This window comes from Chinchilla lanigera, unplaced genomic scaffold (genome assembly GCF_000276665.1).
Source record: "Chinchilla lanigera isolate Chin_1 unplaced genomic scaffold, ChiLan1.0 scaffold00093, whole genome shotgun sequence".
NCBI lineage: Eukaryota > Metazoa > Chordata > Mammalia > Rodentia > Chinchillidae > Chinchilla > Chinchilla lanigera.
Window position 1 is genome coordinate 310,333 of NW_004955494.1, and position 22,380 is coordinate 332,712.

The 22,380-nt window shown below is 50.5% G+C and overlaps 2 protein-coding genes across 2 annotated transcripts in view; one reads left to right on the forward strand and one right to left on the reverse strand.

The window, feature by feature from the left end:
• Positions 1-1,516: 1,516 nt before the first annotated feature.
• On the forward strand, positions 1,517-8,259 carry Fam131b (family with sequence similarity 131, member B; the record flags this gene model as incomplete). The annotated part of the gene is given in 6 exon segments (XM_013504980.1): positions 1,517-1,626; positions 1,962-1,997; positions 2,304-2,397; positions 2,687-2,884; positions 4,488-4,631; positions 4,813-8,259. Coding segments are annotated over 6 exon segments (1,055 nt in total), but the record flags the coding sequence as incomplete, so codon positions are not given.
• Positions 7,805-22,380, reverse strand: part of Clcn1 (chloride channel, voltage-sensitive 1) — a 31,432-nt gene continuing 16,856 nt past the window's right edge. The window contains exons 13-23 of the mRNA XM_005405361.2: positions 19,248-19,317; positions 18,959-19,069; positions 17,092-17,305; positions 16,721-16,854; positions 14,492-14,733; positions 13,972-14,116; positions 13,637-13,716; positions 13,392-13,430; positions 10,455-10,559; positions 10,287-10,373; positions 7,805-9,780 (exon numbers count right to left, since the gene is read on the reverse strand). Of these exons, the coding sequence (XP_005405418.1) occupies positions 9,406-9,780; positions 10,287-10,373; positions 10,455-10,559; positions 13,392-13,430; positions 13,637-13,716; positions 13,972-14,116; positions 14,492-14,733; positions 16,721-16,854; positions 17,092-17,305; positions 18,959-19,069; positions 19,248-19,317 (1,602 nt within the window). The 3' untranslated portion in view covers positions 7,805-9,405. The remainder of the gene's footprint in view (positions 9,781-10,286; positions 10,374-10,454; positions 10,560-13,391; positions 13,431-13,636; positions 13,717-13,971; positions 14,117-14,491; positions 14,734-16,720; positions 16,855-17,091; positions 17,306-18,958; positions 19,070-19,247; positions 19,318-22,380) is intronic.

Sequence of the window (22,380 nt, forward strand, 5' to 3'; positions counted from 1 at the left end):
GGGACGGCGGGGCGGGGCCGCTCTTTATTTACCTTGGACTGGGGGGAGGGAAGAGAGGCGCCTGGGAATCCGTCCTCTCCTTTGAGCCTCTGCGTGCCTGCCGCCCCTGCTCCCCCACCCTGTGCACCCGCTGCACTCACTCTACGCTTTCACCAGTTAACCCAGCCCTCTGCCGAAACCCCCAATTTTCCCCTTCCCAGCTCGCAGTTTCTCCCGCCCACACGCCCCAGTGACCTCAGGCTGGGAGAATAATTCGTATTATTATTATAAACAAACTCGCTCTCTGGAAACCTGATTTCTGTGAGACCCGAGTTATTTCCATGGAGACCCCCCCTTCTACCTCATCGCCTCCTCTCCTCTCTTGCCCTCCCCCTCCCTGCCCCCCAAGCCTCTGACTCAGCTCTGCCTCTTCCTCAAAGGCCACCTCCCCTCCCTCCCCTCTCTCCCGTTCTGCCCTCCCGTCTGGCTTCCCAGAGACTGTGCCTGGCTTGTCCCGTTCCCCCTCTCTGTGTCCACTTGTCCATCTCTCCTCCGTGCCCCAGCAGCGGTGCCTGAGCTGACCTGTCTCGTCCTCCTCCAAGACCCCAACTTTGCAGGGCGCCATACTTCTCTTAGTCCCAAGAACCAGTCCCTCTCCTTGCACCAGCACGCACAATGCCTCCTGTGCCCAAGACCGGGTTCCCTGCACCCTTTCCCAAGAAGGGACCTGCACCCTCAGCTTGGTCAGGAAATTTCCTGTGCACGGAGGATCTGTGAGGGCAGGTAGTGCAGGCAGCCATGTGATACTAGAATCTCGCTCCAATCACCTGGGCAGCTCTTCCCCCAGATTTTACCAGGTACCCACCCTGTGCTTGGGCCAGGAGGAGCCCTCCTTGGCCCCTCGCTGTCCCCGTGGGCCCTCAAGCCCTGTCCACCTCCCATTGTCTTCTGTCTCCTTGGCTTGAGTCCTGTGCTGTTCATTCCTGTTTTACAAACTCCCGTTGTCTCCTTCTGCTGTCCTCCGCCGCTCCTCAATCCCCACATCTTCCTGTCAGACCTATTCATGGGTTCTTCGGGAGGCTTCTCTTTAAAGGAAGATTCAGAGAAGCATCCCCCTTGAAAAGTTCTGCCCTTGTGTGTAGTAGAACTAACTGGTGAAGAGCCCAGACTCCACAGAGAAATGCTCGAAGATTTCTCTGGACCGAATGGAGAACTGTTTTCCTGTGAAAACCCAACTTCTGATCCCCGTCACACTCCGTGTCAATAACAACAACAACAAATAAGGCCATGAGTGTGCTATTTTGGGTTAAGCTAAAACTGAATGTTTTGGCTCAGCATTAGAATCTCTCTCACCAGAAATTTGGGGCCAGTAGAGATGCAGCAGGGAATGGGCATTCAGAAGAAGGCGGGACCTCTGGGCCCCATGGGTGGCTGATGGAAGGGCGGGTCCCAGGACATGGGCTCAGCATTCTATGGGCAAAGACCAAAGAGGGACCAAGGGAAAGAAGGTGAGCAACTAACCTTCTGGCCGCTTCAGGGAACGAGGTGATTGCAGTGGACTGGAAGGGCCTGAAGGATGTGGATCAAATCAACATGGACAGCACCAGCTCACTGCATGGGAGCAGCCTCCATCGGCCTTCTACGGAGGTGAGTCCTGAGAGCTCTGCTGCCCCAGAGCCAGAGGACCTTGGGACACCCCAGCAGCCATCAAGAGCAGAGCCCTGTACTCTCTAGCGCATGGTCTCTGGATTCTTTTCCTAAATTCTATGGCAACGTCCCAGACCCTCCTTCAGACTGACACTTTTGCGGCACATTCCACCCTGCTTTCCTGAAAATGCATGGCAGATATTCCCCACTGAGGTCTTGCTTCCCTGAGGCGGCCTTGAGGGGAAGGCCTGCCTCATTTTGCATACTTCCGGAAGCCCCTGCGAGGAAAGTGAGGCTGGTACCCAGACTACCATTTCCTCTCCTGTTTCCTACAGCAAACACGAACTGATTTCTCCTGGGACGGCATCAATGTGAGTACAGCTGCCCCGGCCCTCCCCGGGCCACCCCGACTCCTCATCCTTGAATCTCCCATGCCTTCTATGGAGCAGCGCTGCCCAGCTCCAGCAGCACTGGAAATCCTCACATGCTCCTCCCACCACCCAGTTTTCAAGGGTGGTTGGAGTTTCTGCCTCCTTGGGACTCTTAGAAACACTGGTTTTCCCTATCACCTGCCCCAGTGCATATCCCCCTTCCTGGCAACCACAGGCTCTTCTCCATGCCTAAGGCACCCTTTACCTTCTTACCCTCTGCCCCTCCTTTTATGTTCCCTATCCCAGCTCTCCATGGAAGACACCACTTCCATCCTTCCGAAGCTTAAGCGAAACTCTAATGCCTACGGCATTGGGGCCCTGGCCAAGTCATCTTTCTCAGGTGAGACTGCCGGCCTGGGGAGTGCGTCCAGACAGTGGAATACTTATGGACTCCCGGGCTCAGTCTTGTTGCTCCTCAGGCTTGACCAGGACACTCATCCCCACAGCCCTGACTTGTCTGCCATTTCTGACAAGCCTCTCCGATCCTCAAGGCTACCCCTCATATATGGGTCATGGGGGATACTTGCCCCAATGGGATAGGATCCTGTGAGACTCGGGTGAGGATGGAGGGGTTAGTATGCATATTGTGTGATATTCGGGGGGAATGTGGGGAATGTCTGGCCCCTTAGGGATCTCAAGAAGCATGAAGGACCATGTGACAAAGCCGACGGCCATGGGGCAAGGACGAGTAGCCCACATGATTGAGTGGCAGGGCTGGGGGAAGACCCCAACCATTCAGCCACAACACAGCCACGAGGCAGTGCGCAGGGATACAGATGCCTACTCCGATCTCAGCGATGGCGAGAAGGAAGCACGTTTCCTGGCAGGTACTTGAACCTGGAACCCTCAAGAGGTACATTTTTGGGATGGCCATAGACTGACCCTCCACCCTGCTCCCCTGGGATAGGATTGTCTCCATGCAAATCTCAACCATAAGGTAACAATTTCAGAAGCTCAACTTGCGGGTGTTTGGAGTTGTTCATTTTGTAAGTGCTCTCAGGTATATTTTTTTCTTATAATCTCAGAAAGTGAGAGGAACAAGGATTTGTGGGTCCACGTAAGAGAGCTTTCTCTTCTGAGTTGCAGGGCTGTCCTATCACTGCACTCCTTTAGTACAGGAGGTAAATGCAAGGACCCTGGGCTCTGAAGGGCTCTGCTTCTACTCACGTTGCTAGAAGAAATGAAAGAGGCTTTGGGGAATCTCTTCCAGCCTTTGTGCATCAACATTTGGCATCACTGTTTCACTTGCTGAGCTCATTCTTTGTGACAGCCAATGGGTGATCAGGGAATTGGCTTGGAGATGGTGGTGTGCAGAAAAGGAGAGCAGTACAGGTACAACAGCAGGTGTCTGGAGGACCTGCAAGAGTGACAGAGCCCTTGGGGAAAGTATCAGTGAGATGCCTAGGAAAAGGGACAGATCCAGAAGAGAAGGGAGGAATCTGCATTGGTGGTGTGGATGGTGGAGGAAATACCAGTGAGGCGGGAAGACAGACTTATCGGGCTAGGGCGGTAGCTCAGGATGGTAACAATGTAGGCTTCATCTTACCCATGGCTTTGACTAGAATATGGATGTAGCCAGGTGTGGTGGCACACGTCTGTAATCTGCACTTGGGAGGCTGAGACAGGAGGATTGCTGCGAGTTCAAGGTCAGCCTGGGCTATAAAGTGAGTTCGAGGTCAACCTGAACTGCATAGTGAAACCCTGCCTCAAAAAGACCAAAAAAAAAAACCCTCAGGAAATAGAATACGGATGTCAACCCTTTTCTTTCCAGTCCCTTGGGTTTTCAGCTTTATGTCACTGTGGTCCCACATTCCCTTGATACTTCCTTGGAGATTCCTCTGTTGGTCTTGAAAGCTCCCCTTACCACATTCCTCTGCTGTTAACCACCTAAGAGTAGGTTCAGTTCCTGAAAACCTCCAATGACAAACTTCTGTCAGTCCCTAACTTTAATCCCTTAGGATAGCTCAGCAGAAAACCCTCTAACCCTTTCCCCCAGGGAAATAAATCTAACCTTCTAGCAAGTCCTCCTCGATTTTTTCCTTGCTTTGGGGAATGCACAAAGGCTATGCTGTTCAACACGATAGCCACTGGCCACGTGTGGCCTGGGAGAACATGAATCGTGGCCAGTACAAGTAGGGCTGTGCTACACCTGTAAGACACAAACTGGATAAGTAGAACAACACACAACACCTCATTAATAATTTTATATTGTCAATATGCTGAAATGATCACCTTTTATAGATACTGAGATATGTGAATAACAGCAATTTCACTTGTTCTTTTTAATTTTCATAAATATGGCTACTAGAAAATTTACAGTGACATAGGCACCTCCATTCTGTGCCTACTGACCAGTGCTGCCCTGGGGGGTCTCCCCCTGTCTGCATGAGTCCTCGAGGAATCTTGTAGTGACTTTGTTTCTTTGTGCAGGTGTCATGGAACAGTTTGCTATTTCCGAGGCTACTCTTATGGCCTGGTCTTCCATGGATGGTGAGGACGTGAGTGTCAACTCCGCCCAGGAGCCACTGGGCTGCAACTACAGTGACAACTACCAGGAGTTGATGGAGAGTCAGGGTGAGTGATGGCTTCAGAACCCAACCCTGGGCCCGAGGAGCCTTTGCTCACCATCTCTACCTTCCTAGGGCTTTTCTTTGTCTCCCGCTGTGTGCCTGTGTCTGGCCTTCCCTTCTCTGTGCTTTCATGCCCCTGTGATGTTCCCGTGAGTGATTCTCAGGCCTCCCCATTCTCTCTGCAGATGCCCTAGCCCAAGCCCCCATGGATGGCTGGCCCCACTCCTACGTGTCCCAGGGCATGTACTGTCTGGGGTCTTCAGATGCCTGGGAAGCAAGCGACCAGTCCCTCATTGCCTCTCCGGCCACAGGATCCTATCTTGGCCCTGCATTTGATGACTCACAGCCCAGCCTGCATGACATGGGACCTCCCCAGCCTGCTTCCGGATACTCTGCTCAGGAGCCTCCAGCTTTGCTGGGAGGAGACACTGACTGGGCACCAGGGGGCAGTGGGGTGGACCTGGCCAGAGGCCCTGCTGAGGACGAGAAGAGGCCGCTAGCCCCTGAGGAGGAAGAGGATGCTGGATGCCGGGACCTGGAGTCACTTTCCCCACGAGAAGATCCTGAGGTGTCCACTGCTCTCAGCCGGAAGGTGTCTGACGTCACATCCTCAGGTGTGCAGTCCTTCGATGAGGAGGAGGGCGAGGCCAACAACTAGCTTCTCTCTCCCCACTCCTACCCGAGGGCATGGCTGCAACCCATACCCTCCCTTGCCCTATAGCACAGCTGAGCTGGGCAGAAGACAAGAACCTGGGAACTTCCAGTGCTCGCCCGCAAAGTGAGGACCAGCGAGGGGTTTTATCCAGGCGTGCACTAGAAACCACATGCCCAGAACTGAGACCCAGGCCCCTGGATGGCTGTGAACCTGACGTGGCTGTGGGAGAAGAGCTGCAACTGTGGGCTTCTGGGTCTGTGCCCATGTGCGCCGTGGGGACCGCAGCGCGGAGCGACCGTGCTGGAGACTGGATCTCAGTTCTTCACGCCCTGATTGCATCTTCCAGGAGCCTTGGCTGTGCTGTTTGAATGCCTCCTTCTTCCATTTCACTCTTGCTTTTCCTGACTCTGTTTTCTCTGGCTGTGAGGAGCAGACCTCAGGGGCAGTTGGATGTGGCTCGAGGCGCACGGGAGTGGCCTGAAGGGCATGTCTGTGTCCAGGTGGATGGACAGTCTGCCCTCTGCAGGGAGGTCAGCTCCTGATCTCAGGAGGTGGACCCGGCAGCTGGGGGCACAGGCACGAGTCTTATCTCAAGGTCTTCCCAGAGACAAGAAGGTCACTGATGAGACCAAGAACAGATGTGGCCGCTTGTTCTGGGCTCCTGAATGTCCTGTGGCTAAAGGAGGAGCCTAAGGATCAGAGCAAAGACTCACCTGGGGCTGGCTGCTCCAGCTCTGGCTGTCCTTCCTGCCTTCTTCCATCCCGTGCTCCGGGAGTCCAGCCCTGAGGAGAGTGAGGGGACGCCAGTCTCAGATTCGCTGACACAGGAGGCAGTGTCCCTGCCAGTGGGGGGAGCATGAGGGCTGGGTCTCCCCCTGACCACCCCTAATTCTCTGGAGCTGTTTACACTTTTCTCTTTGCCTTTTCTACATTTTTATAACTTCTTGGGGACTCAGGGTTGAGCAGGGTGGTGGGAGGATTCCGGTGCTCTCATTGCCCCGGCTGGGCTGGGCTGGCGGCTGTGGGCCAGGGTGGGCACTGGCTCCCTCTGCCCCTTCATCAGCTCTTCCCAGGACTCCCGAGGTAGCCTCCCTGGTGTCCTGCGTCTGTCCCCAGGCCACCTGCTGGAGGAAGAGGGGAGAACCAGCACATTCTTCCTTCCTGGACAAGTTTGCCAGGAGGCACAAGCTTGCCCGCCCGGGCAGTTTCCGCTCGGGTATGAAGTGGACTGTGGGGTCATGGAGCAGCAAGTGAACTCGCATGTCTGTGAGGGCAGGGGAGCGGCGCTGGAGCAAAGCCACTGCAGAGGTGGCCCACACCAGCCCCGGGCGTGGGTGGAGTTGGAGTTGGAGAAGCTCCTTGCCCTGTTCCCTCTTTCCTTGTGCTCCTGCTCCACGGCCTGAGTCCTACCACAGTCTGTCAGGGGTCCTGTTACTTGATTCTCTGCCGCCACGGCCCTGTTGTCCTCTTTGGGTGCACGCTGCCCCCATCAGCTTGGAATGAGGGGGTTGAGAGGGTGCTTCTGTTCATCTGTGACCCTGCCTCCCACAAGCTCACATGCGCCTGTGCTCATGAGGGGGCCACAGGGCAGGCACCTGGGTTCAGGGGAGGGGGAGGCTGGCTATCCTGAGGTTGGCTCTTGTAGGAACTAGGAGAAGGCGTGGCGAGCCGAGGTAGGTGAACAGACCCTGACTTCATCTGTATGCCTGAACGGGAGAAGATACCTCTGGGTTTGTCCACGTGTTGTTAGCACACAGGACCTTTCTTCCAGGAGGTCTGGGCAGGGCCAGTGTATCCACCCGGCCGCTGTCCCTGGCCCCAGACTCCTGCCCCAGGCCCTTGGGGTTTCGCATGCTCACTCTACCTTCCTGCCCCAGCCCCCTTTCTTCGCCTTGCCCTGCCTACTCTGTCAGTGCCTCACCTCCTTTTTGTGTCACCTCCCCAGTGGCCCCAGTTCTTCCTCCCAGGTCCCAGCGTGCTGCGTCCAGGAAGGAGGCTCATTCCTTAGAGCTGCCTTGTGCGCAGGCCTCTGGGGGGTTGGGAAAGGTAGACTAAAGCAGCCTTCTTTCCGCCCTCCCTTTCCAAGAAAGCCAAGTGGTCCCAGATGAGAGATGGCTAAAGACCAGAAGGCACCCAGTGGGGGTTCACACGGGGGCAGGGACTGGGTGTCCCGAAGCTGCTGGCGCATGTGTGCAGGCAGGGGCGAGGGCGTTCTGCCTTTGGCCAGGAGCCCTGCCCTACTCTGAAGAGGAAAACTGAGGTGCTGGCGGGCGCCGGCGGAGGAACCGGCAGAGGAACCCCCTCTGGTGGGGCAGGATGCATGGGGACTGCTTTTAGCCTATTTTACGGGGGTGGGTGGGGCATGTGCCGGAAGAAGCTATGGGGCGTGGGGAAGGGTTGCTTTTCCTTTGGGGTTAAAGGCTGTGCAGCACGTTTTACAGCAGCTCTGGAGCAGGGCTGTTTTATATTCTTGTGAATGAAACTGCTCTTGCTAAATGATTTTTTTTTTGGGGGGGGTGCACTTTCATTTTGAATCGACTTTATTAAATGAAAATCCAAACCTTCCATTCCTCCCCTTCCACTGACCCTCTGCCATCGCCCCCTTCCTTATCCTGTCTTGAGGAGGGGATCATGGGGAGGGAGTTTATTATTATCTTTGCCCCCACCTTGTACCCCACATACCATCTTCCAGGTCTGAGAAATGCCCGTTTTTATGGCCAGTCTTAGCATGTTTTCTTAATGTGATATTCCCACCCCAGGCCCAAGAGAGATTCTATGACATATATTACAGAGAGAATTGTATATAAATATATATAAATATTATAGATTATATACACGTGGGCACGGGCTTGATGCCTACTGCCAACCCCCTGCCCAGGCCTTGGCATCCCTCTCTCGGCCTGGGGAAGGGGAAGGGACGTGAAGCTGGGGAGGCCCAGAGGCTGTGTTCAGTGGCACTAAACAGAATGTGGTGGCATCTCTTGACTGTGAGTGTCTTATTTGGGGAATGGAGGAACTGGGTATGGGAGGGGCTGGAGAATGCTGGAGAAGGCAGGAAGTAAATAAGGCACACAGGGTGGGCAGGAGAAAATCAGGTAAGGAGCCAGGGCTTCTGGATGCTTGGAAGTATCGGCGTCCCTTTGCAGGAAGGCAGGCTAATGCCATGCACCACAGGCTGCTGCCCATTGGAGAAGGTACGGGTGGAACTGCCCCGAGGATGGGAAGCAGTAAAAATGCCTTCGATCTTGAGGGTGCCCCTGCAAGGGTCTCCACCCTGGTAGAACCAGAGGATCTCATTTAAGGGGATGGGGGCTGGAGCGGCTCCAGCACACAGCAACCCTTGGAAGGACAAATCAATCACAGCAACGGGAGAGGGGAGATGCATTTCTAGGAAGTAACCTGGAATCGAGAGTGATGTGAAAGAGAAGGCCGTTCTGCCAGGGGGAGTCGGATGATACATGGGACTGGGGCTGTTTGGCAGTGAGACACCTGCCTCTTTCACTGGAGGCTTTGGCAACCTTTTTATTGCCAGGCAGTTGCCCTTGGTAGTCTTTGTATCCACAGCTCATGGCTTGCCGCAGGGCGTGGAGGAGGGGGATGCCGTTGGCCTTAAATGGCCCTGGATAGTAGCAGCCAGGATAGGACCTGGGGGCAGACTACGGGCTGCTGGGAAGCTCCCAGAGAAGCAGGTGTGGGTGGATTGGAGGCATATTCATGCGTGACCAGTCCACAAGGCCTGGAGGTGGTCCCGTCCCCTCCACCGTCATTCAGGGTCGGCACTCTGGGCCTCTCCCACCTGCCACCTTTCGGAACAGAAACACTGGTACAAGAGCACTGGGCAGTTGTTGGGCATGAGGGGAGGTGAGCCCCTCACCCAGAAGGCAAAAAAACCCTGGACGCTCCACAGACTATCAGGGCACCTTTGGGGTTAGAACCACCTTTCTGCCTGGGGATTGTGAAGCTGTCTAAACAACTGAAACTCCTCCCTAAGTTCTGACTCATTTAAGTTTGTTCTTATCACATTTAAAAATTCCCCGGAGGTGCAGCCACCCCAAGTGCAGGACCCCAGTCCCATACGATGCTATCCTGCACAGTGTTCTTTATGAGCAGGGTCCAGGGCGGGTCAAAGGATCAGTTCATCCTCGTCCTCCTCTTCATCGGTGGATCGCAGACTGGGGCCCTGCAGGATGTCAGCCAGCTCCTCTTCCAGCCCCGGGCTCTCTGCTAACTCCAGCTCCTCCAGCTCTCCCCCTGCCTTGGCAGAGGCCAGGGGCTGAGGGGGACCTGGGGTCGGGGGTGGCACTGGCGTCTCTGGGGAAGCAGGGGTCAGGTCTCCTGCTCCAGGGGGGCCCGCAGCATCCTCAGACAGGCTCCAGCTCTCTGCAGCCGGGGGTGGGCCCCCTGGGCTCTTCCGAGAGGTAGTTGTGTTCCGGAAGCTGGCGAGGGGAGGGCGGAGCTGCACACCAGATTTGGTGTGACCCTCGATGGCTTTCTGTAGCTGGGGAGGGGTGGGGGGAGGAGAGAGGTGCAAAGTGGGAAAGAGAAAAAACATGGGGGCAGTGGGAGAAAAACAGACCAGAGAAACGAAAGCAGAATGAGAAAGAGAAGGGCAAGAAAAGGAGAATCGGAGAGAGAACAGAGAATGGTCAGAGGAAGAAGACAGAAAGGAGAAGAGACAAGGGCGGAACGGAGACTTCCGCCTACACAGCAGTGACTCAGGCGCCCCGCGGACCCTTCCCTCCCAATGACCTCCTCCCACCAGCCCCCCAGCGGCACAGTCCTGTGACTCGCCCTGAACCCCCTCCTAAACCTGTGCCACGGGGGGTGGACAACCGTGTCCCCTCCAGGACTGTGGCCTTAACTGCATTGCAGTGTCCACCTTCCACTGCCTGGTGGCCCCCTCGCCTGATCTCTAGTAAGAAACAGGAAGGGGAGCCTATCCCTTCCCACGCCGCCTCTCATCCCATCCCTCCTCCCTTCTCCAGTGGGCCCTGTCCTTGTTACCTCCTCCAGCGCCAGGACGCCCCTGAGCTTCCCCATGCTGGTCACATAAGCAAGATGGAGGCCGAGGAGCGAGAAGAGTGTGTGCGTCTGATGGGGAGAGCGCAGGTGAGCACACGCCCCGTGCCTCCCCTGCCCGCCCTGCAGCCCTCAGCCGCCAGCCAGGCTCGCCTTGTGCAGGGTGGTCTGCTCCACCAGCTGGAAGGGAGACGGGTCGATGCAGCAGCAGTCAAAGCAGACGGGCTGGCTCAGCTGCTCCTGCTCCCAGGCCTCGATCTGTGGGGCAGGTGGGAAAGTCTCCAGTATCACAGAGGTCTGCTAACCTTAGAGCCCTGGCTTCAACCCAGTGGGCTCCGGAAATCTACACACACCATCACAGATCCTTCTGACCAGAGTGCTCCCCTTCTTCCCAGAGGATGGCACCTCCCCCGTCCTCTCTCAGCAGGCCCCAAATCCATCTTCATCTTCAGGCACCCCGAACATGGCTCCCTCTCTCCATCTCTCTCCCTTCCGCCCTCGGGCCCCCAAACATTTATTTCCATCTTATCCTTCCCGCCTGATTTTCCTCTACTCCTGTAGAACCCACTTCTCCAGTCAACCTAGACCGCCTTCTGCTCTTTCCCTTCACCTCTGTTGTTCTCTCTACCTGGACTTCCTGTACCTGTTCCATTCCCCTACTGTATGACTCAGTGACCTCCTGAGAGTGCTGTGCATTAGGAGGTAACTAGCACTGCCACCTCTCAGGAAGCAGATCTTGGAGAACAGTTGCTGATTTGAGCAGACTTACTGGATCACATGGGCTTAGTTGACTTCAGCAAAGCCATTTGGGGTTTGTTTTTGTCTCTCAGTCTATGAAGGAAGCATTAAGGCACATAGGCCAGCTGTTCTCTTGACTTTAGATATGCAAATGGAAATCCCCAAGATTCCAAAGAAGCCCTTATGCCTCTGGCTTTCATAACTGAATCTAAGATTAGTTATTAAAATTGTTCTTTGGTTAGTACCTTCTGAGCGATGTAGTACTTTGAGTACGTACTTTTACTCTTTATCCAATTCTACAAGTTTAAGATTCAGAGAATATGAACAAAGTCTGTCCCCTCATTCTAGGGTCAAGTGTGTAGTCCACAGAAGGCTCCCTCTGTCAGTCCTTTCCGGATATTTCTGGGCCCATCACAGCTCCTCTGAACTCATCCTGCCAACTAAAGGTTCACATGGGGATTCGCCAGGCCTTGGCACAGGACAGATGATGCCTTGGCAGGTACGTTACAGAGACTTTGTGTGTATGGTTGGTCCATTCTACAACCATTTCTGACCTCTCAGCTTCCATTTTTACTTGTTCCTGAGGAGCAGGAGCAGCAGCAGCATTCTCATTGAACACTTACCAAGCACTTCCTCTGTGCAGAGTGTTACTCTTAACTGCTTTACAGGTCTTAGCCGCTGGAATCGTTCCAACAACTCTATCCATCTTCACTTTACAAATGAGGAAGCAGGGGCACACCATGTGACAGAGTCTGCCCAGGACTCCACAGGCCATGATCAGTGGAATTGGGTATCTGACCTTGTGGGCTAACCATGTTCTGGGTTCAGCCCCAGCTTGGCTAAGGGGCAGAAGATACTGCTGTTGGATACTGTAAAAAGCTCAGCACCAACTAGAATCCAGAGTTCTAACTGTGGACATTCTGAACAGAATATACAGACTTGAACAAATCATAGCAAGGACTTTGGGAAGACTCTTTCAGTATTGACTTCTTTCCATGCTACTGCCCATACTGTTTCTGTCAGTACCAACATCTTGGTTGACATCAACTTGTCATCTGATCTGATCTGAAGACTGTGCTCAAAATATCCTGAATTTTGACTCCTATTAGATCTTATCCCTTCAAAATAGCTCCATGGGTCACATGGGAGTTGGTAGTGCCTTAAAGTCTTCCTTATATAGAAATATATAATTTATCTTCTTTTTATACCTGGCTGCACTTTGTGTCTTGATTGAAATGTTCCATCAACGGCACAAAGAACTAAGGAACATGCAGTGAGGAGCTCCACACTGATAAACTAACTGGGTTTCACTCTTTTTGGTGCATTTTAAATAAAATAGATGTTAACAACTAAACAAAATGCTCCTTTACTGCAGTATGGTTCATCTGATTCCTGCTTGTGGCAGACGAAGAAGCTCTTTTGTTTTTTCCTATGGGACCATCTATCCGTCTCTCCCATAAGTCATTTATGAAGGGGTGGCAAAGGAGAAAGTGTCATTTCTTCCTCTGCACTCCAAGCCCCTCCTCTGAGCTTGTAGCATTTCAGATCTTCAGCATGAATTTATTCTGGATGCCCAATAAGATATTTATTTTAAAATAACATCCACCGTAGCTTTTTGTCAGCTGCATACTTTAAAAGCTCTATCTTTGCAGCCAACTTGCATTCCCTTTAATACATGCAATAGTTTCTAATGGATTTTCTCTGTTCTTCCATGACCCCTGGGGCCTGTTTGGGGATCGGGCTCCTAAGCACTGCTCCATATTCTGTCCGCTCTTTACATCCAAGCACATGCAGGATTTGATTTTTCTCTTGTGGACTTGATAATGGGTTCTAGTAAGAAAGCAGCATCTGTCTCTGTAAGACAACTGTCATTATTTGCCTCCCATTTGTAGTTCTCCAAAGTCTCAGGACAGACATCTTCCAGGGGTCCACTGTCCCAGGGTCTGATGGGTCCAGTGTAGTGACCTCCACCAGGGCAGGTTCCCCGTTAGAGTTTTGATGTGATTCTCCCCACTGTTATGTCTTGGTGCTGGCCCCTGCTGCCAGTAAATCCCATCCTTCTTGAATAGCCTCTCTCTGGTCTGGATCTTCCATTTCAACGGTCTAAGGCGCAATGGTCCCATCTACACATGAACTGCCCCCTTCTGCTAGGACTCTGTCCCTCCGAGAACACAGTGCGTCCCATCACATGCCCATCGTTTTCTCCATAACATGCCTATCCCAGCCCTGCAAAATACTTCCCCATCTACATTTAATCCCTATAATAAATAACACAATAGAGAAAGTAGGGAAAAATCGCAATACCTTCATGGGATAGAACAATCCATCTCAGGACCTGTTTCTCTTACTTACCTCCTCAGGTGGCATGTTATCCACTAAATCCACTGAATCCTAGAGAAGAAAGACACGGAACCAAGGTGATTCCCCTTTGTCCCATGCTCGCTACATTCCCATCTCTCTTAAGCCAGGGCCACGGGGCCTTCTTCCCGAGCCATCGTCCTTGGTAGGATCTCTGCTCTCTGGAGTAAAGACCGTAATGCCTCACTCCTCAAAGGTGAGCCCCTCCCCTGGCCCTCTTTAAGCACATCCCCTCTCACCTGGGTTGCTTTCTTCTTTGGGGGCCGAGCTCGGCCCAGCAAGCAGCGCAGCAGGCACTGGAAGATGGAGGATCTTCTACCTGCAAGGAGTGGAGGAAGTGGCCAGGAGCTCCCCAGTGTCCCTAACACTTTGCCCTCGAAGAAGTGCACTTCCTGGGTGCCTCAGGCCCGGGGACACCTCTCCACTACCACTGCCCCGTTCCCTGGGATGGTGCTATGGAGTTGATGAAGGTTCCTCCCCACCATCCCTTAGCCTCACTCGTGGGTGGAGATGGTGCAGAGGTAATCCCCAACCCCTAAGAAATGAGCAAGGGGGCATGCAGGGAGGTCTTCACCTGCAGGTTCTGGGGCTTCGGGTGACTGTTTGTGGCCGGACAAGGGCCCATTGGGCTCTTCAGAGGACGACGGAACACTAGGAAAGGGTGGAAGAGGAGGAGGAGCGGCAGGAGGAGGAGGAGGAGGAGGAGGAGGAGGAGGCAGCTGAAAGAAACAGCGGAAATTCTTGGTATCAGGAAAGAAGTTGCTTGAAGCTTCCCTCGCTTACCATTTGGCATCCTGTGTAACTCTTCCTCCCGGGCTCAGAATCCCTAGATTCCTCTGAATTCTCACAGATACACATCTTGACATTATCTCCTTAAGTAGCTGGCTAGACCCGGAGGCGCTGGTCTCTCTGGCACCTGATCCAGAACTGTGTAGTTTTCCCTTACCACCATGTCCCTTCCCTCTTCCTACTTTCCTTGTACCCCTGGCATCCCTGTCCGTCATTAAACGCTGTAGATGTGGTTGGTGCCCCTGCCGACGCTTTTCTTTCCTTCCCCCTCACTCCGGCTCCCTAGTCCTTCCAGGCCCGGTCACCTCGGTCTTGCCGGAGAGGTCCTCCTCTTCATCCTCATCCACGAAGGCGAAGGACTCAGCCCGGCCCCTTGGTGCGCCCGGGATCCCGTCCCCTGCCAGCCGTGCCTTGCCGTCGTAGGGCAGCTCCGACAACTTCCGAGCCAGCTCCTGGGCTGCCTGCAACCTCCGCTCGGGACACAGGTGGCGCTGCAGGAGGGCCTGCAGCTCTGAGCGCTCCACGGAGCCCAGCAGGATCATGGAATCTGCGGGAAAATCCATCACGCTCAGCCCAAGCCCTGCCCACACCTTGCCACGCCCTACACCACCTGTCACGGCAGCTGACGCCCAGAGCGCCACTCTTTTCCAGCGCTTGCTCTCTTCTTCCCAAAAAAGCATTTCAAAAATCCTCCAGGGTTAACCTCACTGGCTCTCTTTTATTTCAGCCGTTTAGCACTTGCAGATCCAACTGTTAGCACACCGATTGATGCTAAAGTGTACGGAATCGGATGCTGCCCTTATACAAGCATTCGATGACTTTGGTATTAAAATAGGCTGATTCATGCTGTCCACATTGAATGAAACAAGAAACGCCATCCACATAGGCTGAGACATGAACCCGCTTTGGAAGAAGTCTGCCAGCAGGGCAAGCTTCCCGTCTTCTACCAGAGGAGGAAAAAATGGGTCCACCTTTCACATCTGACGTCTCACCACGTCAAGAACCCGAGTCCTTCTATGATGTAAACACACCTACTGTTCCTGCGACGGTCTGGTATGTGTTTATAGAAATCCTGCTACGATGATTAACATGTTCAGTAAGTTTTACCTTGGAATTGCAGCAGTGTTACTGCGATCAACTTTCCTAAGGCTCGGCCATTATTGTGAAAGTCATGTACCTCATCCTCAGTACCTTGCTCCAGAGAGCCACTGTAGAAGCCGTTTAGAAGATGTCTGAGCTTTGAGGAAATATGAGTTAGTATAAATTGAACATTTTGGATGCTCTGATTACCGGATATCAGAACTGGCAATCTTAATGCCTTCAAGTAACACTACATCTAGTGCACTAATTCCAACATTAGAAAAGTATTTACTGACTATCCAGTAAGTACTTAGAACAAAACACTCTGGAAATGTAGACATTATTGTCTTCACCCTCAAGGAATGCCAGTCTTGGAAGAAAACAAGACATACATGTACAGAGCACAGGAAGAAATCATAAAAAAGCAGGATAAAGTGCCGGAGGTGGGCAGGAAGGATAAAGAAAGAGAGAAATGCAAAATCATCCTTTACTCAGGTCATTTACTCCTTCACAGGGAGCGGTTTCCTGTCTTTTTAAAGTTGGACCTTGAGAACAGGTGTGATTTACCTAAGTCATAAAGCGCCGTGAGATTTACAGGTCATGCTCATTATTCACGCAGTCCCTGATTGCAAACGCATCTACTCACTAAAATATACGTTCATAACTCAAAATCAGTACCAGAGGGGCTTTGGGTGTCGTTCACAGACACGTGCAAAGCCACAGAAAATTGCATCCCCTGACGCTCATGTTCCCAGCTGGAAGGCAGCATCACAGTGCTCAGACCTCTTATTTCAGCTTGAGTGCTGGAAAAGAGGGTTCTTTTTGCAGCCTATTTAATGCTAGGCTTTTCACATCTCTGCGCTTTGTGTTGGTGCTTTTGCTGTTTAGAACAGCCCCAAACATAATGCTGAAGTGTTGCCTGGTGTTCCTGAGCATAAAGAGGTTGCCATGTACCTTACTGAGAAAATATGTGTGGTAGGTAATCTCCATTCAGGTATGATTACAGTGCTGCTGGCTGGTAAGTCCCATGTTGATACATCAGCAATATCCATGGAATGAGGCACGTTAAGCAGAAACACACATAAAGGAGGTTATGTACTAATTAGCTGATGAAAATGGTGTGACCAGAGGCTCGATCCTTGTAGTTCCCCTAGAAGTAATTGTCCAGCAGTGTCCAGTGACTCCACATTCATGGTGACTTTATGAATACAGCTGCCTTGAATACCAACAATCAACTGTGTTTGTTCGGTTGGATTTTTAACTGTTTTCTTATGCATGTGATATATCTGCTATTTTCCTTCCCCGAGGAAAATTATCCCTGAGGAGTACAGGGTGGGCTTCCCATAGCAGGTTTGTTGGCCTCTAAAACAGAGCCCACACCAGGGTCCTCCACCTCTGTGTAACTCTTGTTGAGGTCAGCAGCTCAGGAACCCATTTCCTTCCTTCCCACTGACCTTTTGAATCAACCAGGGGTAAAGTCTTGACTGTGGTGGCCTCGAGCAGGTTTCGCAGTTCCCCGTACGTGCATGAAGCTGAAACAAACTTCACATCACGCACCATGATGTCCTCAACAAAGATCGTAAATTTGCTGTGGAGGGAGGAAGCACAGCAAGTTGGCCCCACCATAGGCCCAGCCTTTGCTGTCCCTTCCATTCCCCCCATGAGGTTGGACAGGCATTGGGTCACTCACAGTATTTATTCTGTACGTGGAAACAAGAAACTAATGCAAAACAGTGCTTCCCAACGTTAACCCTGACCTCAGTCTCAGCCTCAGGACCTCCCATCCCCCAGGAAATCAGAGCTAATCCCTGCTAATGCCCCTGACCTGAGCTGGTTCCAACCAAGGTCGGGCAAGTAGGGTAGCTTCTTGACCTGGATGATGCTGTCATAGAGGGAAGGCTGCAGGCTCTGAGCCACCATGTTGGCCAAGATAACCGCCACCATCATGGGGAGGATGTGAGCAATCTGACCCGTTAATTCGAAGCAAATCACAGCTGTGGAGACCGTGTGGGACACGGCACCGGTCAGGGCTGCTGCTCCTAGAATGACACAGGAACATGTCAAGAGGTTAAAGATGCATTCCTGGCATGAAGTGTACGTGCAGAAGTGGTGGAAATGATGCAGAATGGGAGGCAAGACCTTGGTCAGAGCCAGCACTTCTGTCAAGACTAGCGGCTAGCATGCTGACCTGCTAGAAAATTATGCTTTTGATTCCATTCTATAACATTTAGTAAATCACAAAATCTTTGCATATGCTAAAATGCTGTTTTATAATATGAAGATAGCGATGTCTTAAAACCCCACTGTGGCATATTACCTTGGGCCTCAAGAGTTGATGCCAACAATTAATGAATGAATAAAGAGAAAACCCAAGAACTGTGCTGTGGAATTGGAGCAACGAGACCTGTACCAGATCTTGAGTTTGTGTTTCAACTGCATAAATAGAGTTTAATTGCTTTGGAATCCCTGCTCTCATCTGTGGAGCAAAGGGGTCATTAAACGACTTCTAAAGCCCTTGTGGATTTAACAGCTTATGATTCTATAAGCTCACTGAAGACTGAATCTATCTTGTTTATTTTTCAGTTATTTTCTCATTGACCCAAACATGAGGTAGATATCCTGTGGGAAAAATATTGGAGCAGGAATATGTGAAAATGTAACAAGAAGAATTTACACAAGGAAAATATTCAGAGGAATGAGGCTATTGAATGGTGTGTACAGAATACCTCAGAACATGCACTATTTGTAGGGTGTGTATATGGGACATGTAGACCAGGAAAGATGTGGGTGGACACCTGAGAGGTATGAAGTGGGGGAATAAGGGTAGATGCCTGCTGGGTGTAGTGGCACACACCTGTAATCCCAGCACTTGGGAGGCTGAGGCAGGAGGATCGTTGTGAGTTCAAGACCAGCCTAGGCTACAAAGTGAGCTCAAGGCCAGCTTGAACTGCACAGCGAGATCCCTGCCTCAAAAAGAGAAAAAACAAAAGCAAAAACAAAAGAGTAGATGCTAGCTGCTCACAGCAGGTTTTATAAAGGAACCATGATGGGGGATAGTGCCTTCTGAGCTATGTAGCTGGTTTGTTTGTTCTCATCCAGAGGAAGAACAACGTTAGATGTTAGGGGATTTTGGCAAGGATGGGAGGCAGGGTGGGGACATAGGAGTTCAGGGGACTATCACAGTCACTTTTAGAATAACGCTATTTCAGGAGTCATGTGGGAATAAAGAAACTAAGGCTCAGAAAGGCAGCTGACTTGCTCCATGGTCAGCCAGGCCACAAGTGACAGGGAAAGCCCTCAGCTCACGTTTCTGCACTCTTACACCTGTGTTAGTCCCCATCAATGTCAGTGCATCTCAGGTTGAGTGCACCTGAGCAGCACCTGATTCTTAGGAAGGAGAGGAAAACCCTTACTAGGCATCCAGACACAGTCCAAGGTGTTTTCACCCTTACCTGTTCATGTAATAATACCTCTGTCATCCCTTTCCACACGAGGAAACCAAGGTTCAAAGAAGTTCAGTAAGAGATCATGAGGGTCAGAGCAGTGTGTCGAGTATTGAATAAAGGTGAGTTAAACAACATTAAATTAAAACCATATTGTATACTCTAGATTGAAGAGGTATTGGGAGACTTTGATTGTGGGGATTTGGGATTCTCCAAGTTTGATTACTGGACGGTGGGACTGTGTCTCACCAATTACAGCGTAGCCCCCAGGGAGAATTTTATAAATGATGTCATCAAATAAGATACCATCCGGGAATAGCATGGCCATGATTTCTCCTACCAGCCTTCCAAATGCAGCTCCTAGAGGGAAAAGAGAAGAAAGAAAAGTCCTGTGAGATCCAAGTTCCTCATTCTCCGTGTTTTCAAGATAATCCCTCTTGAGTGTTAAAACCAAATGCAAATTCCCAGCATCTCAGGTATCTCCTTGTTCCCTGGTGCACTAGATCGCAGATACCAGTAAGACACCATCACAACTTACCTAGCACGAACACAGGCATGAAGCCTCCACAGGGTATGGGCATAGTGGTGGCCACGATGGACATCCAAAACTAGGGGAGACAAGAAGCATTAGAACACCATGCAGCAGCGTACTCCCTTCTTGCTGTCCTCCTTCTTCCCACTTCAGGGGTCATCACAGGAATCCTGGGATAGCTAATCCTTCTGGAAGCCATCCTGTCTATCTCCCTTTCTTCAGAACCAAAAAACTTGGCACTCTCAGCCCAAGAGATCATCAAAGAAAACAGGATAAGAGAATCTAACACAAATGCCTCCTACTTTGAGTGACTATGTTTTCCTTTTGGCACCCTCTAGAAAAAAGAAATAAAGCCCCAAAAGATCCCTTTTTCACTGCCCCAAGAGGACCCCAACCCACTGTACTCAGCCCAGAAATGACCTCCTGAAGAGTAGCCTGAAATTCTTGAAGCCACAGGAGTCCTTTCCTTGGTCAGGTAACATTTTTGAAAAGGAGCCCCCAGGTCTCAGTGGTAGACACTAAAGTCCTAGTGACTTCCGGTGTGACTAGTTTAGCTTTATAAAGCCATCTATGTGGCAAACCTCACAGAGGAAGCTTGAAGGAAGGGTGTCCTCCCTGTGTTATTTGCTTTCACATCAAACCACCTTAACTGAAGATCAAAAATTAGATCTGGGGTGAGGAGTATAACTCAGTGGTAGAGCACATGCCTGGCACATGCTAGGCCCTGCGTCCATTCCCAGCAGCCTCCCCATACTGAAGTCTGTTCTTGCTGTACTGAAAGGGCCAAGGGAGAGCTCGATTAGTCAGCTAACATAACAGAACATATCTCCAAGGCCAACTTTATCAGGGAGTATCTTAATAGAAACTGAGCTGTAGCAAATGCAGGACAAATGATGTGAAAGAATTGAGAAACACTATGGAAAAGGAATAGGGTAGCAGTGGTTGAACTTTTGAAACATTTGCCAAAAAAGTAAAAGCATAAGACACAACACATAAATGAAGCAACAGCTTTACATACATACATACTTCCAACACACATAAATCAATGTTAGGAAAGGATCGCAAACTAATTAGGTACAAGATGGTAATAGTTAGACGTTTAAACAAACTGACAAGATGAAAATATTTGCAATGCTTAAATTGTTCCAGTTGCACTGTAAACTAATGGGAAATAAATTTCTTCATTTTCTAATTCCCTTCAGCCAAGGCTGAACTCATGAGGCAGCAATGAAGATGTTCAGACAGCTTCATCACAGGAGTATTTAGTCAAATGAGGCAAACCGTACGTCAGAATATAACAATTTAAAAGAAGTAAGGATGCAACATTAAATGTCCAAGATAAGAATACAGACTGAAATTCCAAGGGAGGGAAGGTACTGGCATAGTGCCCGGTACATGTAGCTATGATATAGGTAGGAGGGAGAGAATGAAGATGGACCATAGAGTGGTCAAGTAGTATTCACACAGAGCACAAGAAGCTCCTCAGAGCTAATATGTACTAAAATACCCAACAGGAGCGTTCATCCCCAAGAATGTGTTTCAAAGGAAGACAACCAGACTCTATAGAAAGCTACGGTATCACATCAAAGCTATGGTATCACACCATAGACTGTCTGGAGACATGACGTTAGGTACTCGTAGTTTAAGCTTCTTAAGTGATTGTGACATTTAACAGTTTAAGACCCCTTGAACTGTCAGCTACTGCCATCTCTTTGTGATCAGTACATAAAAACCATAAGAGATTTTATAGGCTTGAGATAATCTGAAGCTCCAGTTGTACAGATTTTAGGTGACCGGTGGGTCTGATTTCAGAGGAGGAACTAGATTATCTTCCAAGATGCATGTGCAAACAGAGCGAAGATCAGACGGCATGGAAGTCATCCACTTATACAGCATAAAGAATGGCACATGGGGTAAGTGAACTCTTTTAGCTATTGACACCTTAAAGAATGGACCCAGAAGTGATGTGGAAAACAACTCTTGAACTCCCAATTCTAGAGACCTGGGAAACTATAGACTAATTACCATAGACTCTAAATATAGACTTAGACCCCTCATGAGAGGCGTGAGAGGAGGAGCAGCAGAAAGAATTCTACAGAACATCAGGCTGAGAATCGATGATGTTCTATTGAACATTAGACTTCTTCAAAGGGAAGTGCAGAGACGGGAATTGTAAATAGCCTGGCTTGTAACACAGTGATACTTGCCATGTCTTGAGATAAAAGAAGACAGGAATTCCCTTCATCAATATCATGAAAGAGTGGGACTGAGAGTCTCATCATCCTACACTGGCCAACCTGCCAGAAAACCTCAGGTTTAAGACTAATTTTTAAGCCTAATTGTTGAGAATAGCTTTAGCCTCTGCTATGGTTTGGACATGGTTTGAATGTTCCCCCAAAGCTCTGTGTTTTCAAATTTAATCTCCATTGTGAGGTAGGAAGAGGGTGAAAACTTAGTCTGACTGTGGGCTTCAGAGATGGAGCCTTTGGAAACCAGTTAGGATTAGTTCAGGTTGTTAGGGAGGAGCCCCAGTGACAAACTTTCCTGGTGGCTTTCTAGGAAGAGAGAGAGAACACAAAGACGTATGTAGACACACGCGTGTGCTCCCTGTCTTTTGACCCGATGTGACACGCTGCCCTGCCTTGAGACCCTGCTAGCAAGAGTGCCTTTGCTGGATGTGGCCCCCCAGCCTTGGCTGCCCAAAACTGTAAGCCAAAATAAACCTGTTTCTTATAAAGGTAGCCTACCTCTGGTTCTTCATCACTGTAAGAAAAAAACAGATTAATATATTCACTTTTATGTTTTAATTTGGCTGTGTACCCTACGTCTCACAGAGAAAAATAAGGGTATGATTGTGAGTTCAATGATTATGTAGTGAAAAATGGTAGGAAACAGTAATAAGTAGTAATATCATGTATTTGTAGCAATATATGCCTTTATGTTTATAAATACTATAGAATATTATAGACCTGCTGCAAACTGTTAAGCCTGAAATGTAGCCCAGGAAGCATGTTTTTAAAATACATTTATGATATAAACATTAACAAGGGCATAATTCAGTGAGAAATTAATCATAGCAATATATAGTTGAATCATTCTATCTCATCCAAGTAGGACGGGTTTAATCTATGACAAAGAT